Below are 16,884 nucleotides of genomic sequence, written 5' to 3'. Positions count from 1 at the left end.
CTTTGCAAAGACATTTCACGAGATACTGTTCAGAACCTTATTTATCAATTTGAGCATATGTGTGAATCTGAAGCTAATACTAATAAAAATCATTTCATTTTTAGCTAAAACTAAAAATCATTTCTGGTTCTATAAAGAACCAGAAATGATTTTTAGTTTTGAGATGCTATAGGGTGACGTAGAAGTGAAGAGAATGAAATGTTTTGTTAGGTGTTGCCAAGAAAGTATAAAGGAAATGTATAGAGAAATTAGCCTGGTAAAGAAGAAAGGAGGGGATCCTTACAGTTGATTTTAATTATGATAATACGGATTGGAATGAAGAGATGGCATCTAGGTGGCAAAAAGAATGAATTTCTGAAGTTTTTAAGAGTCAACTACCCAGTATGTAACAGAAGGCACACATGGGCCTTCTTTGATTTAACCATCTCAGTAGATGATGGCCAGCTATATGAGGACTTCTGTTAGTAAAGGATACATGTGTGCCTATAAGGCTGGTGATTATGAGAAGCTCAGGAAACAGCTATCATAAATATCATGGAATGATAAAGTGGATGGAAAGGAAATCAGTGCTGCTTGGGTCCTACTCAAGAACTATCTGGTGGGTGTCAGAATGTATTCCAAAGTTCCAGAAGATAAAGCAGGTGTGAAATGGATGACTGAAGTGGTAAGGCATGCAATCTGGAAGAAGAAAGTATTATAAAAGATGAGTGGTAAGAATAACTTGTATGAGGAATACATAGAACAGATGAGGAAGGTGACTTGCTTGGTTAGGGTTGCAGAAGTGCAGTATGAGCAGTAGTTAGTTAATGAGGCTAAAAAAATCTCAGGGAGTTTTTTCAATATGTGGACAGTAAAGAATGATTATAGAAGGATGACATTGTTTGTTGAAAATGGTAGAATGGTAACTACTGCAGAGGATATAGTTGAGATATTTAACAAGAAATTCATAAAGCTCTTTCATTCTCGTGAACATGACATCATGCAGAATTTGAATGCAGTGGGAAGGAAGGAGGTAAAGGAGACACTGATAGTGAGTGAACAGGAGGTTTATGAAGGATTGAGTAAACTTGATTTTAAATTATGCTGAAGGACTTGATAGCATATCACCATGTATTTTGAAGGAGTGTTTCCAGGGAATTAACAACAGCTTTGACATACCTTTTTTAACATGATTCTTGCATGAGGTTAAATTACAGAGGAGTAGAAAGAGAGCAAAATTGTTCCACTTAATAAGGGAGGTGATAAGACTAAAGCTTTGAATTATAGACCAATCTGTGTGTCTGGAGTTGTAGTTAAATGATAACACAAGTTAGTTATGACCAAGATTAAGAACTGGGTTGACAACAGTAGCATTCACTTTGATGGTCAGCATAGTTTTCCTAAACAAAGATTGTATTTTGATTCTGGTCTCTGGAATGTTGAGTATTAAGACAATTTGAGAAAATATTATTATCAGAAAGTTAAGGATTATTACACTTTCATGTGGAAGAGGTAACACAAAATGGAGTAAGACTGGGACAACAAGAGGTCATCTCTAGAATCTGTATAATGACAGTGAGTGAGGGAATGATCAACATATTTTTGCATGGAGAGTGATTGGAATGCATTGTCCAAGAGCATGGTGAGTGCAGAGATGATGTGAATGCATTTAAGGCAACGTATGATGAATTTGTGTGCATGTGTGTGTGTGTGTGTGTGACAAGTGGGACCTGCTATGGTGAATTTTTTAACTTCATGGAGGCCTGATGATGATGATAATAATAGATAAGAGAGCGACTGACAGACAGCTATTAGAGAGCAGTATATGATAGACTAGAGGTAAAGAAATGGCAGATCATCAGTAATACTCCACAGGTTCTGTTCTTGTGCACCTACTATTTATTTTGTATAATATATGGAATGATTTGAGGGAACAGTCAGCTATTTGCTGATGATGCAAAATTGGGGAGAGCATTTATTTATATAGGTATTGTAGAGATCCTGTAGGAGAATAATTTAATAGATTGACAGTATGGGAAAAGGATAATAGATGTTAGTTTAATGTGGCAAAGAGTGCAAAGTTAAGAACTTTGGGATGAAATCATTACAAGCCGTGTATTGCATTGGGAAGTGGACTGCATGAAATTGAAGCTATAGATATAGGAATGATGGTGGATAGAGAATCAAGGTTCATAGTGCATATTGCAAAAGTGATCCTTTGTGCAAAACAGCACAAAGGATCTCTTGGATGTTGAAAGGTATTTACTCTGTTGACATTGGAGAAATTTTTCACCCCAGAATGAAGGCAAGGAACAAGGATAAGACACCATTAATCCTAGAAGTTGCAAAAGGAAGTGTTAAGTAAGAGGGAAGGAAGGAAGTATTTTGTATAGAGATGGTAGGAGTACAGAATGCATTGCATGAGAAAGTGGTGAAAGTGCAAACAATGGATGAGTTAAGGAGTACTAGCGTGGACTTAGTGTTGTCTAAGGTGAATCCCACACAGTGAGTCTTATGACAACGATGGAAGTCTGAAATAATAATAACATGTACAGATTTGGCTGCTTTGGTGTTTTCAGGGTGTGAGAATCCAGAGGTAAGTGACAAGATGGTGACTGATATCTGTGAGATCAGTTGCCACTGGTAACCCAATAGTTTGTGGGTTACCAGTAGTGCACTCAAGATTTAATCTTTGGGGGGGGGGGGCAAGTTGAGTAGACGATTTGAGAATACACACTATGCATTGCATATGACCTATGACTGAGCATCTGCAATACATGATGCCCATGATCTCCACTGGTCCATCTCAGGCAAAACGAAATAGAGCCTGGTTCACCTAAGCACTACTTTGTTTGCCTTGTGCTCGCAGCAGCTGTGATTCCCGAGAGCTACAGGGTATTCCCACCTTACTTGACTGCTAATTCATAAGTAGCATAGAAATAGAAGACATAACACAACATAAATTAAAAAATTAATTTTAATTAGGAAAAGATTTTTGGAAAAGTGTTTTGTATTTTTTTTTCCCTTTTTCTTTGGGAGGTGCCAGGACGCCCTTGTCCCTACCTCCCCTCTGGGTGCACCACTGTGGGTTACAGAGTTGATTGATAGGTTGAAAAGAGGAGATGTGATAGAAACATATGTTACTAAAGGCACTTTATAGGATAGATGCAGAAGAAATTTCTAATATGTAACAAAAGGGAAGAAAAGAGAGGTTTATGATGATTTCAGGGCAAAAATGATGATCGGGGATATCATTTTTGCCCTGAAGGTGGTGAATGAGTGGAATTGCTTTCCAGAGGAAGTCATGACTGCTTTCTCAGTGAATAAGCAAAAGGAAGTAAGCATTTGTGAATAATTGTTAGTGTGGACTATCCATGTTGAATCTTCAAACTCTTGGGAATTACTTATATAATAATAAATTATAATTACTCTTAGCATTGAGATAGTATCAAGCATGCAAGGACAAATAAGTGAAATTCTTCTCAGCTTTAAGAATTATTATTACATCAGTAAGAAAGTAAGAAATAAAATTTTAATAATAAGAATGTATGTCATTAACAATAATACGAAGTTAGAAATAGTTGAAATATAAAAATATTTGATGAATATTTTACTCTAAACTATATATTATTAAAGGATATAAGAACTTATATTTGATAAGAAAGGTATATATTTAAAAATACACCTCTCTCCCCTCCTCTTCTCTCTTTCCAGGGTCCCCCAGGTGATCTTGGGATGAAAGGTGAAAAGGGACTACCTGGTCCTCCTGGCCCAAGGGTATGCTTTTATTGAGAGCCATTAATTTATCTTTAAAGAAATATTTTATTTTTAATTGCATGCTGTGGTTTATAAGTTTTTTCTTACTGTTATTTATGGTACCATAATAAAGCACTGATATTAAAAATGTATATGGCAAGGCATATTTAATTAACCTTGAACAACAGCTTAATACTATGATAGATACTTTCTCCTCCAAAATCAGAAAGTTGGAAACTAAGCTCTAGATACTTGACGATCAGCGCCTGATCGCAAGTGCACCCATACCAGCTAACGAACTTCGTGAACTAATCGCATCTACAGTACACGAGTCACTTGAGGACGATGGAAAATGGTGAATCCTTAATAGAAGACATTGGCAAACTAGCAGGAGAATGCAATTTTGATCCCAAAAATATCGTTAAATGCCATCATTTCAGACTCATAAACAAAAGAAAGGACAGAAAAAACTTTCCATGTCTCGTAAAAGTGATCTGTGACACACCAACAAACATATCCAAATTTATAACGCCGATAAACAACAAGCTAAAGGACATTTGCCCCCAGTCGCGCATATGTGCCTGACCTGATCTAACCTTTGCCCAGAGAGAACAAAGATGCCAACTCTGAAGACAACTAGAAGAAAAATGCCAAAATGGAGACAACAGTTGGATGATAGACTACAAACAAACCAAACTAGTGCAAAAACCAAGTGACGCCCACTAGTAGCCACCAAGGAGACCAGTATGCAGGCACTGCATAGGAAATGTGCAAGACCCTTGCAGTCAAATCCATGCCTCATAGAACCTTGCATATCCACTTCACCAACATCCGTGGCCTCAGTTCCTACCTTAATAGCATCCATTACCATCTGCAGTCTGCCAAATCCCCACCTACTATTTTTAACAGAAACTCAAATCTCACCTTCCTCCAGCACTATCCATCTCAACCTCTCTAACTATATGCTATTTAACTCCTTTCGACCTAAGGTCTGTGCATACATCCCCCTCTGACATACCCTGCCAGAGAACACCTAACCTAGAATCACCCAACTTCGACCTTCTTTGGCTAAAGCTATCCCTCCCCCACTCAGTCAAATTCATCTGCTGTCTCTATCCCTCTCCTAATACCACCAGTCATTCTGAGCTCTTTCATTTCCTCTCCCTAAAAGTTGATTTTCTCCAGTCCCACTCTCCTAACAGCAAAATCATCCTCCTGGGTGATTTTAATGTTCATAACACAATTGGTTATCATCTTCCAGTTGTACAGATCCTGCAGGCAGAGATGTTGAAACCATCACTAATGACCTTACACAAATTGTTAAAAAGCCGACCAGAATAGCCCGAACCCCTCCCCAAATATCCTAGATCTCTTCCTTACCAATGACCTCTCCAAATATGTAGTGAATGTAGTGAGCCCCCTGGGTAATTCTGACCACAACCTGGTGCTTATCTTTTCCCCCATGCAACAACACTTATACAATCACTCCCACACAAGAATAGTTTGGTATTATAACAGTGCCAAATGGGACAGCCTTCGAGACTACTATGATTCATTCCCATGGTTGGATTATTGTTTCCGGTCTTCCAGTCCAAACATATGCACCGAACGTATCATCAAAGTAATCTCCACTGGCATGAAAATATACATGCCCTACACTACTCTGAACTGCCATCCCCAAACTGAACCCTGGTTCTCCAAAAGATGTGCCAATGCGGTACAAACGAAAAATCAGGCATACCATAACTGGCTCAAATCAAGAATCCCATCATCTTTCAATGCCTATACTGAAGCTTGAAAAACAGATGCAAGAAAATTATCAATGCTTCTAAAACAGAATTTGAATGGGCAAAAAGCAGGAAGCTTGCAGCCTGTCCAAATGGCAGCCATGCCTTCTGTCTCTTGCCAAGGCAGTTGGTCGTAACTTTTGCCCTACACTACTCCTACCTCTATCATATCCAGATGGTTTAATTGCATCATCATCCACAGAAAAAGCTAACCTCCTGGCCTCACACTTTGTCTCCAATGCACACATAACTGACAATGGCAAATGCCGTCCAGTCATTCCAACTGCTCAACATGCAATGCCCCCTGTATCCTTTTGCCAAAAAGATATCATAAATCTGTTGTTTAAATTAGACACAAAAAAGTCTCCTGGCCCTGATGGCAATCCTGCAATTGTCCTGAAGGTCTGTGCAACAGAACTGACTCCTATCCTATGCTATCTGTACACACTCTCTTACTCCACTGGTATATATCCCAAAGCCTGGAAACTGGCCCACATTCAACCCATTCCTACAAAGGGTGATAAATCATTACTATCTAAAGTGATGGAGAAAACCATAAACTCTCAACTCCTACTCTACCTCGAAGGTACCCAACTATTAAGCAACCACCAGTATGGATTCCATCGAAACCGATCGACAGGAGATCTATTCTCATACATCACCCATTGTTGGACAAATGCCATGGAGAAATTCGGCGAATCTCAAGTAGTTGCACTTGATATCTCTAAAGCCCTTGAGTCTGGCACAAAGGCTTACTAAGCAAACTCCCATCATTTGGACTGTCTCAGGATTTCTGCAGATGGATTGCCAGCTTCCTGTCTGGAGGAACATTATGTGTGATGGTAGAGGGCTCCCTATCCTCTCACCATCCAACTAATGTTGGGTTCCCACAAGGTTCAGTTCTCTCACTGATCCTCTTTCTTCTATATATCAATGACCTACTTGAGTTGACCTCTAACCCAATGTAAAATTCGATGCAGTGTAAATTTCTCCATTTTTATTGAATCGACTTTTGCAGGGGTCACATCCAAAATTCACAACAGTAAACATGTAATTTTCTATGTAAATAATACTAAAAGTCAATGTATTAAAACCCAGAGAAAATCGCATGCTAAATTGTGTAAACAGAAGTTCAAGGGCAATGCTTTAGAAATTGGAAATATATTGATGTTAGTATTTAGTATAAAATGTAAAAGGAATCTGTCAGTCTGACACCACCTTCAAGGTCAGTGTTAAAAGGGGCAGCTTACATCTAACATAGCTATGCTGTTCGTTTAATAAGTTTACATGTACACTTCAGGGAGAGCTAGAAGTCCGCATTTAAGAGAGAAGGTCAAGAGTTTGCGTGGGAATGTTCGGGGTCTCAAACCTTCATCCAGGGTCCCACGAAAACCGAATCTAAGGCATCATAGAAAAATTATCAAGATCGACACCAGGAGAAGAAAAAGGAGGAAAAGAGGAGAGAGTATCGTCAGTCCACGACTTTTGTCCCATTTGGATGATGATGAGACGGACAGCCCCAGGAGCCGATTAATTACTGTGGGTGCAGCAGAGATGGACCTAATGCATTGCCAGTGGGACAACCTGCATGAGGCCTCAACCGTCAGACTTTCGTCCGAGTCTCAAAATGCCGGGAAATTGTGTTCCAATCCCTGCCAGCCATTCGTCGATGAAATATCGGTGTTCATGAAATCTCCAAGTGAAAACCTGATACTGAAAAGAAGCCAGGGAATCTGTAAGGGAAATGTGAACAAGTGCACTATAGAGAAAAAGAAGTCACATGAGTTTATTTTCAGTGTGATTTTGTCTATATTATGAGAGACTGTTTTAAAAGGACACATAAGTTTATAGAGTTACTATGTATAGTGTGGAAATAGTTTGCATAAAGAGAAGTTTATATAAAGTGAAACCTGGAATTTATAGTTAACAAGGCATGATAATTCCTAAATTGTAAATGGGCTGATAGTTTTCTCTTTAAGTTGTTTAATGATTTGTATTATGTTGCATGTGTGCGTAAATTTTCTAAAGGAAGTTTTCCTCTAAAGTGTTAAATTTAGAGTGGAGTAAGAAGTAGTAGTTTATTAATGTGTAAATTGTATAATTGGTTCAGTATAAAGAAACATGTTTGTTTTATTTACAAAGAGTGCCGCCTGATCTTTTACACAATGCACTGTTTCCAACTAAATGTGATCCTGTGAGCTGTGAGTTTACAAATAGCTACGAATTGAAGTTAAGTGTTAGCCACAACTGTAAAACATTATTAAGAAGGGCCTTAAGATAGAAAGAGAACTTTTCTGGAAGTATTGATATTTCTTATACAAGGAGACCGCTGGTGGTGCAGTCGTTATATCAAAAATAAATTTCTAGTGATCTCCAGTATAGGTAAAGAATACTTAAGGTAGAGCAAAGAGAATAAAGTTAATAGAGTACATGAAAGGATTAGATAAAGTTAAAAGGAGGCTAAGTATAAAGAGCCAAAAGGAGGATTAAATAAGGTTAATGAAGAATAGAGATATAGTAAGGTAAATTAAAGTAAAAAGTAAAAAGAGATAATGAAGAAAAGAGATAAAGTGAAAAGAAAAATTAAATATAGAAGTGAAGTAAAGTAAAGATAAAAAGGTAGCTAAATAATAAGTATTACAAAGTATATGATAGAACTTCAAAGGCACAACAGACAGAGTTTCAACGGCACAATAAATAAAAAGAGTAAACAATAAATATAAAGTTTACAATAAAAACAGTACAGCCAAAAAATATCAAAGTCACCAGTAGACTCCAAAGATATCAAAGTATTACAATATAGAGCTAAAGTGTATAATAATGCAAATAGAGACACATTTTACACTAATACACAGTTTTGCATACAACAGCACGTTACACTCCTCCCTCTCATTTGACAAACCCTACTCTACACAACTCACTTCGACCCACAGAAATCAACCACCACTTCCCTTAATTCTGATCTCCAAGCCATCCTACAATGAGGCTCAGATAATCTCTTCAACTTCAACACTAGTAAAACCCAGTTCTGTCTTATATCTCACAAAAAAGAACCATTTTCCCTCAACATTGTTTTTGATCACACTCAAATTCCCAGACAAGATGAGATTTCTCTTCTTGGATTTACCCTGACATCAAGACTCTCCTGGCATAAACACATCACAACCATTGCATCTTCAGCTTCCAATAAAACTAGGGTTTTCTCTTTCACTCAAGATGCTACTTCACCTCTAAACAGCTGTTAACATTATACAAATCACAAATCCACCCAGCTATTGAATACTGCTCTCACATTTGGAGTGGGGCTCCTAAAAGCTCCTTTAAAATGCTTGACCCAATACAGAGGAGAGCGATTAGACTGATAAATGACCCATCTCTCACCAACTCGCTCCCCTCACTTTCACATAGACGCTTGGTCTATGCGATTTGTATATTCTATAAATATTTCCATGGCAAACGTTCATCTGAAACAGCATCAATAATTCCCCCGCTCTGTACTAAGCCCATTGAAACACGTACAGCTGACACCCAACATCCTTTCACAGTACACCTTGAAACCCACAGAACAAGTTTCTTTTCCTTCTCCTTCATCCCTGCTACTGTGGTACTGTGGAATAGTCTTCTCCCTGACTCATTTCCCAAGGAATACAATATACAAGCCTTTAAATCAAATGTAAATAAGTGTCTCCTTTCCCAACCCCCTACCCACCTATGGTAGGGGGTTGGGAAAGGAGACCAGCCAACCTCTCATATATTGGCCCAACATAAAAAAAAAAAAAAAAATTATAATGGAGCTCCTGATATATAACAGAATAGTAGCCATGTTTTCAGAGAAATCAAAAATAGCCAGCGGACTGTTACACCACTGGCTTTTCATGTATTCCTGCAGGTTTATAATTTTTTCTACCCCTGTCTTTTTAAGTCCAAAATTTTTGAGTCATTTTTATTATATTCATGTATCTGTGTTTTCATTCTTACCATTTCATCTTATTCATTGGTTCCATATGTTTATGTTATTTCACATTTAATACTACTTTTCAGCACCATTATCAAATTACATATACTGAATGTAACATCATCATCTTCATTGCCAACAAAATCCAGGCATGTCAAAAATTTCATGATCTTTCTAAGATATAAAATATAATTTCATGACCACCTTGTTTTTGGCAATTTATACTAACTTGCATGAAACTTAGCCTACCATTTTGATATAAGGGTGTCCCAAAATTCACGCAAGATTTAAATTTAGTGCCATTTGTGCAGTAAAGTGTTGCCAACGAGAAAAAAAAGACAGCGTGACAGCTGACAGTTCAGGGTTATTAAAAATGGAGCGCTACACGAAAGAACAACGCATTTTCATTGTTGAGCAATATTTTAAAAATAATGAAGATTTGGCAGCTACAGTTCGTAATTTTCGTACAAAATATGGTCTGAATAGTGATTTAACTTCATCAACTGTGAAAAGATTAATTAAAAAATTCAAGGAAACTGGATCAGTTAGTGATTTTATACACTCTGGCCGTCCTTCAACAAGTCGCTCAACAGAAAACATCGAAGCAGTTCATTAGAGTGTTGCTGAGAGTCCAGGAACATCAATTTGGCACCGTGGTCTTGAATTGGGCATTTCGAGAAGCTCTCTACAGCGTATTCTCACGAAAGATTTGCATCTGTATGCTTACAAAGTTCAATTGACTCAAGAACTGAAGCCTACTGACCACACACACAGCGAAGAGAGTTCGTTGAATGGATTATGGAACAAAAACAAGTGGATGCTTATTTTTCAAACAAAGTCATCTTCAGCGATGAGGCTCATTTTCATCTTGATGGCTTCGTTAATCGACAAAATTGTCGCATTTGGGGTTCAAAAAATCCACGAGGGATTGTTGAGAAACAAATGCATCCACAACGTGTCACTGTTTGATGCGGATTTTGGGCTGGAGGCATCATCGGTCCATTCTTCTTCGAAAATGCGGCTGGTAAGGCAATAACAGTTAATGGTACTCACTATCGCGACATGATAATCCAGTTTTTTGTGCCTAAATTGCAAGATATGGATGTTGACGACATGTGGTTTCAGCAAGACAGTGCTACATGCCATACAGCTCGAGAAACAATTCAATTACTGCATGAGTCATTTCCTGGTCGTGTAATTTCCCGTTTTGGTGATCAGAATTGGCTGCCCAGATCATGTGACTTAACGGCGTTGGACTTTTTTCTTTGGCGTTTTTTGAAGTCTAAGGTTTATGCCAACAAGCCCACGACCATCCACGTCTTGAAGGAGGAAATTGAGCTAAATGGCTCATGGAAAATTTCGACAAAAGAGTGCGTATGTTCCAGCAAAGCCGTGGAGGCCATTTACCTGATATGCTATTCCATGCATAACCCTATACTGTATACTTTATGAATCAATAAGAAATTACAATTTTTAATTAAAAACCTGTGTTTTCTATCAAAATTACTTCTTGCGTGAATTTTGGGACACCCTGTATAAAGGGCACTCCATTCCAGTTAAATAAGCTATGCTATGTATATTTTTAATTTCTAATTTCAGAGTGACACAAAATCTTTTCATCATTTTATATCATGAATGACTAATTTTTATTTTTATTTAGTTTTTTCTGGTTTTCAATACTTTTATATGCTGTTAAGATTTCTTATCAATCAAAAAATTCTCTTTAAATAACATGAATAAATACCATATTACTAATTCCTTGAATATCTACCTTGAAGAATTCCTAATTATTGAAATTGAATACAAACTATTTTCCCAACACAATTGTAGAAGCAGCTTACACAATAATAGGAAAATCTTGCTGGATGTAGACATAGCAATAGCAGACAATGCAGATAATATTAATTTTCCTACCATGAGCAGCATCTGTGTCCGGAGTTCATCAGCGACAATTCATCACAGGAAAATTGATCACCGACAATTCATTGCGAGGACTATTCATCTCGAGGAAAATTCATTGCGGAGACTATTCATCGCTGGAAATTTAATCATGGGGAAAATTGCACGAAAATTCATTGTGGATATATGTGGAAAAAAAATTTCCCATATAAGAAATATGTTTAAAAAATATTTCTTTTAAAAAATAGTTTTTCAAAATTTTATTATTCCGATATTGCTTTTGTATGATGACACTGTTTTTTAAACATTAATTTCCCCAATATTACATAATTTAATGATTTATATTTATCAGGAAATAATATAAATGAGAAAATATACAAAATTTGCTCATTTGGAATAATCACAATTTCATTTCAGTATCAGAATATTAAAAGTTATCTGGTACGATTACTTTGGAAAAATAACAAATTCAAATAAAAAGCCGGTGCATGCATGTTACCTAGCAGTATTTGTGTGTGTGATAGTTTGGAAGTGAGTGGGTGAGCCATCAGAGACGAAATACACAATTTAAATTTTATTATGAAAATTTTGGAAATAAAATTTCATTTTGACATGCACCTATACATGTTTCTAATGATAAACTGTAGGGAAAGTATCGCTACTTCAAAATTGCTGCATAATATCAAAATTAGCAGAAGATATGTACATAACAGTTTACTTCATAATAGATGTTCATTTTAATATGTAATGAGCGATTCCAAATGAATCGCAATGAGCGCAAATTTTGTTTGCGCCTTTTGCAAAATTCTCCTAAAATAGGTGATGACCTTGCTAATGCTTCAGCCCGGTATCTCCACTTGGGCCTAGCTCCCATTAAAGAGACCTCAAAAAGGTCGAAACTAGTCTGGGTAGTGGCCCTTCCATTAATGCATAACAGTATACATATCCGCAAGGAGATGTGCTTTGCATTATGGGAGATATTGAGATAGGAGTGATATTAGTTTGCTCCACCTTTGCAACGAGTTGCCCCGTGTTGTACTCCCTGACCCCAGTCCTGAAGATACTTTCAGGCGCAAACTTTGTTTGCTCACACTTGGATAAAAGATTAAACTAAATTTATTATAATCTAACCAAGTGAAAAATAAACTTTCAACATCTTTCTCTAAATTCAGAGTAATCTAATAAAAAGGTGGCACACCGTTTGGCAACTCCTATAGGTGGAGATGACCTTGCTAATGCTTCTGCCTGGTATCTTCACTTGGGCCTGGCTCCCACTGAGGAGATCTCAGTAAAGGTCGAAACTAGTCTGGATAGTGGCTCTTCCCTTAATGCATAACATTATACATATCTGCAAGGAGATGTGTTTTGCATTATGGGAGATACTGAGATAGGAGTGATGTTAGCTTGCTCCACCTTTGCAAAGAGTTGCCGGTGTTGTACTACCTTACCCTATTCCTGAAGATATTTTCAGGTGCACACTTTGTTTGCTCACACTTGGATAAAAGATTAAATTAAACTTATTATAGTCTAACCAAGTGAAAAATAAACTTTCAATATTCTTCATGTAAATAATCTACTCTCACACTGTTCTTCACCACATCTTTATACAACTTCCAGGGATGGCTTCTCATTCTTCCCATCTTGACATTCACTGTTTTTATAATTTCTTCTGTACTAATCTGATAGAATCCCTTAACTAACTCGAAGGTCTCTATTATATCTCATCTTTTCCTCCTATCCACCATCCTCTGTAATTCACATTCTCTCAACTGCTCTTCATAGCCTACACTCCAGAGTTCTGATATAAATTTGTGTATTCATCTTTGGATCCTCTCTAGTGTTTTCACATTATAATGAAAACTAAGAGACCAAATCTGGGATCAATAGACCATATGTTTTATATAGAGGCAACAGCACCTGTATATCCCTGTATGTCAATGTACTTTTTATCATAGCAGAAATACAATGTGTACTCTTTGCAACTCATGCGATGTGTCCCAGGAACTTCAGTCCACTGACTACCATCACTATAAGATCCCAAATCTCATCCATTTCCTAAAGTGGATGAGATTTGGGATTTATTAATATTAAAACTGCAACCCCCATTTATTTGTCTAAGCTAAAAGTCTATTCAAATCTTCCTGTAGAGAATTAACATCAGCACTACTCCTTATAATATTACCTAACTTTGCATCATTGAAAACAGTTTTGAAGATCCCTGGCCAATCCACATGAAATATTATTAACAAATACTTTAAACAGTAGGGGGCTCAAGAACAGAACCCCGAGGCATGCTACTGATCACCTTCCTTTTCTAAGACAGCTCCATCATGCACAACTTGCTGGTATTGTTCAAAGAGGCAATCTCCAATCCATCTAACCAACATACTATCTAGTACTATCTTCTGCAAATTGTATACCAACTTATCATGTGGTAATCTATCAAATGCTTTTAGAGTCCAAGAATAATACTGTATATGATTCTTCCTTAACTAACACATCTGTTACCTTATCATAAAACAGAAGCAGATTGATAAAACAAGACCTGCCCTTCACAGATTCATGCTAACCATCATAGAGAATCTTATGTTCATCAAACCAATCCCGTATTCTGTTTCTAACAAATTTTTCCAACACTTTGTTCACAACTGCAAATATATAGACCTGTCTATAATTGGAAATGTCTCTTCTCAAACCATACTTTTGGAGAGGTATTATTTTGCCTTCTTTCCACTCCTTAGGAGCTTTCTCCTGTAAGACTTTCATTAAATAACCAGGACAAGGGCATGACTAACTCTTTTGCACATTCTTTAAAAATATGTGGTGATATATCATCCATTCCCACAGCTTATTAACATCTAACCACAGTAACACTTGATACAACTCTGATTCTTTCACCTTCAATTCTCCTAATTCTCATTTCCCTTCTGCATGGTGCACAGCATCATTCTTCCCATTATGATATACACTGATTGTTAAATAATTCCACTATATCATTTGCTATATTTACTCTGCTACTGTAACTATCCACCAGCATCAACCTGCCATAATTATTTTTTCTCTTGCTTGCCACAGAGCCAAAAATTTCCCTTTGATTAACTTTGATCTGACTATCTATTATCCTCTCATATATTCTACTTTTTTTCTGGCCTGTACTTGATATTCTTCATGCATCTGATCACTGTGAACTTTCTTGTACTTCCTTCATTACAACTTCTTTTATAACACTACTTGCTTGATTTCACCATTCTTCCATATCACTCCTACTTTATTTATTCACTTAACTCTTGATATGTGGTTATGCATTGCTTGAGTTAGATATTGCCTTGTCATTTCTCATGCACTGTCAACCCAAAGTATTGATGCTAATTGATTATGGAGCACATCATAGTTCCACATATATACTTTCTTAATAACTTTTTTCTTGCTTGACTGCCTTCCAAACCAATACCTCATGATCACTTTCACTAACAGATGGCGATGTTGATACCTCTTTCACAACCACATCCTGTGAAGATATCACCAAATCTAATACCGATAAAGTTCGAGTTGCTTCCGTCACGTGCTGCTTTAGATAGTTATCCTGCAGAAACTCAATAAATTCACTGTCCTTGTAACTATAGTTACAAGGACAGTGAATTATAGTTTAATTATAGGAATACACATTCCTATAGTTAAAATCTCCCATTAGGATCATCTTCCTTTATACTCCCCACATTCTCTGGCCTATAACAGCATTCTATTAGATATACTATCCTACTGATCTCAACTTCACAACAAACAGCTTGGCCGAATGGTTAGCGTATCTGCTCTCCAGCCAAAAGGCTGTGGGTTTGAATCCCACCATGGGCATGGATGTTTGTGATTGTCTGTGAAAATAGTAGTGGTAGTGGTTGGCGGTAGATGGCGTTGTGTAGTTGCGGCTCTTTGTAGTTGGTGGATTGAGTGGTGGAGACAGAGCTGTAGAGTAGGTGCCCTCCCTCGATGAGTCCTTGGACTCCCGGAGGTGTTAAGTAATAATAATAATAATAAATCTTCACATGTACTACTACTATTTTCCACTTCAGATCTTGAAGGACATAATTCCTCTGCCACCATTAACAATACTCCCTCTCATCTCTTCATGTTCCTTTCCTTGCAGAAAATTTTATATCCCACCATTTCAAGTCCTGACAATATATCATCATAGTGCACTTTCCTTTTCATCCTGACTATCTCTGTTTCACTGATCCTGACTCAGAGTCAGGATCAGAGTCACTGATCCTGACTCTGATTTTCATTTATATTCTTATCATCTCCACTGTTTCACACTGCATCACTTTACTCTGTTGTAATCACTTCTTCACCTTGTCATTTCTTTGTATCCATCCTGTTCCCATCCTCCCACAATCTGCTTCTCAACCTCTCTCTGACTCTGAATGTTACTGATTTTGTATGACTCCTGTGTACTCTTATTAAATAACAATCGCTCAAAATTGCCAACACCAAACCCATTCAAATGTATATGCAGTTCACAGCCAAATGTTTTTATGTAATTTATTAACACCTTTTTCAGTTCAATAGATTTATTATTATTATTATTTTTTTTTTTTTTTGATTTCTTTGTTTGTTTATTCTCTAATTGTGACTTTTACTTTAGGGAAAAGATGGCTATCCAGGCCCACCTGGTTCTTTAGGATTCAAGGTATTGCTTTTCATTGTTATTTTATATAGAATAATAATTAAATTTAATAATTTGAATAATTTAAAAGTCCTCTTTAGATATAAAGTCATTCCATTTTTGCTTGGACATAAATTTTGGAAAAGGTGAAAACGCTGTTTGCAACTGGAAGGTGTGATGCAGACTTTCAAATTACATAAAATTTGTATTGAGTATATGTTAAGATGAAAATATAAGTTGGCTTTTTGATTTCATGATTGTTTGCATGAGAAGCCCACAAATCTGTTATTAAATAGTTATCACCAAAAGAAAAAAAAATTATCAAATTCAATTGAATAACTTGTTCTGATTCCCAAGTTTGCTACTGATTTCAAAAATGGGATTGATTTTTTTCAGGTTGTGTAAGAATCTTTTATCAAGCAAAGAAAAAAAATAAAATAACATAAAATAAATAAGCTATTCAACATTAAAGTATTCCTGTTTAAGGTCTTGTGGAGCACCATCCAATGATCCAAATGCTGCAAAACTTTGCATGAATGCATTGTGCATCAAGCAGAAGTGATATCTGGGGGGGGGGTTCCAAACTATTCTATTTCAATCACAAATGTCTAACACCCTGATAATACAAAAATTGATACAGACATCATTGAAAAGCTAAGCAAATCTCCAACTGATACAACCATTATATTTGGTGACCTAAATGCAAACAGCCCAATGTGGGGCTCCCCCGATTTAGACCATAAAGGTCAACAATTGGAAGACCTCTTTACAGATTTGGAACTCACAACAATTAACAATGGACAGAGCACCTATCTCTCTAAAACTACAGTAACTTAATCTGCTATTGA

General features: G+C 36.8%; 1 protein-coding gene across 1 annotated transcript in view; it reads left to right on the top strand.

Annotated features, from left to right (window-relative positions):
- Window positions 1-16,884, top strand: part of Col4a1 (Collagen type IV alpha 1) — a 903,940-nt gene that overhangs the window by 346,085 nt on the left and 540,971 nt on the right. The window contains exons 13-14 of the mRNA XM_090402880.1: window positions 3,694-3,756; window positions 16,016-16,060. Of these exons, the coding sequence (XP_090259006.1) occupies window positions 3,694-3,756; window positions 16,016-16,060 (108 nt within the window). The remainder of the gene's footprint in view (window positions 1-3,693; window positions 3,757-16,015; window positions 16,061-16,884) is intronic.

The sequence above is a fragment of the Typopeltis vanoorti genome, chromosome 13 (genome assembly GCF_054136105.1).
Source record: "Typopeltis vanoorti isolate ZY-2024b chromosome 13, IOZ_Tvanoo_1.0, whole genome shotgun sequence".
Lineage (NCBI taxonomy): Eukaryota > Metazoa > Arthropoda > Arachnida > Uropygi > Thelyphonidae > Typopeltis > Typopeltis vanoorti.
This window is presented reverse-complemented; position numbering and strand designations above follow the sequence as displayed.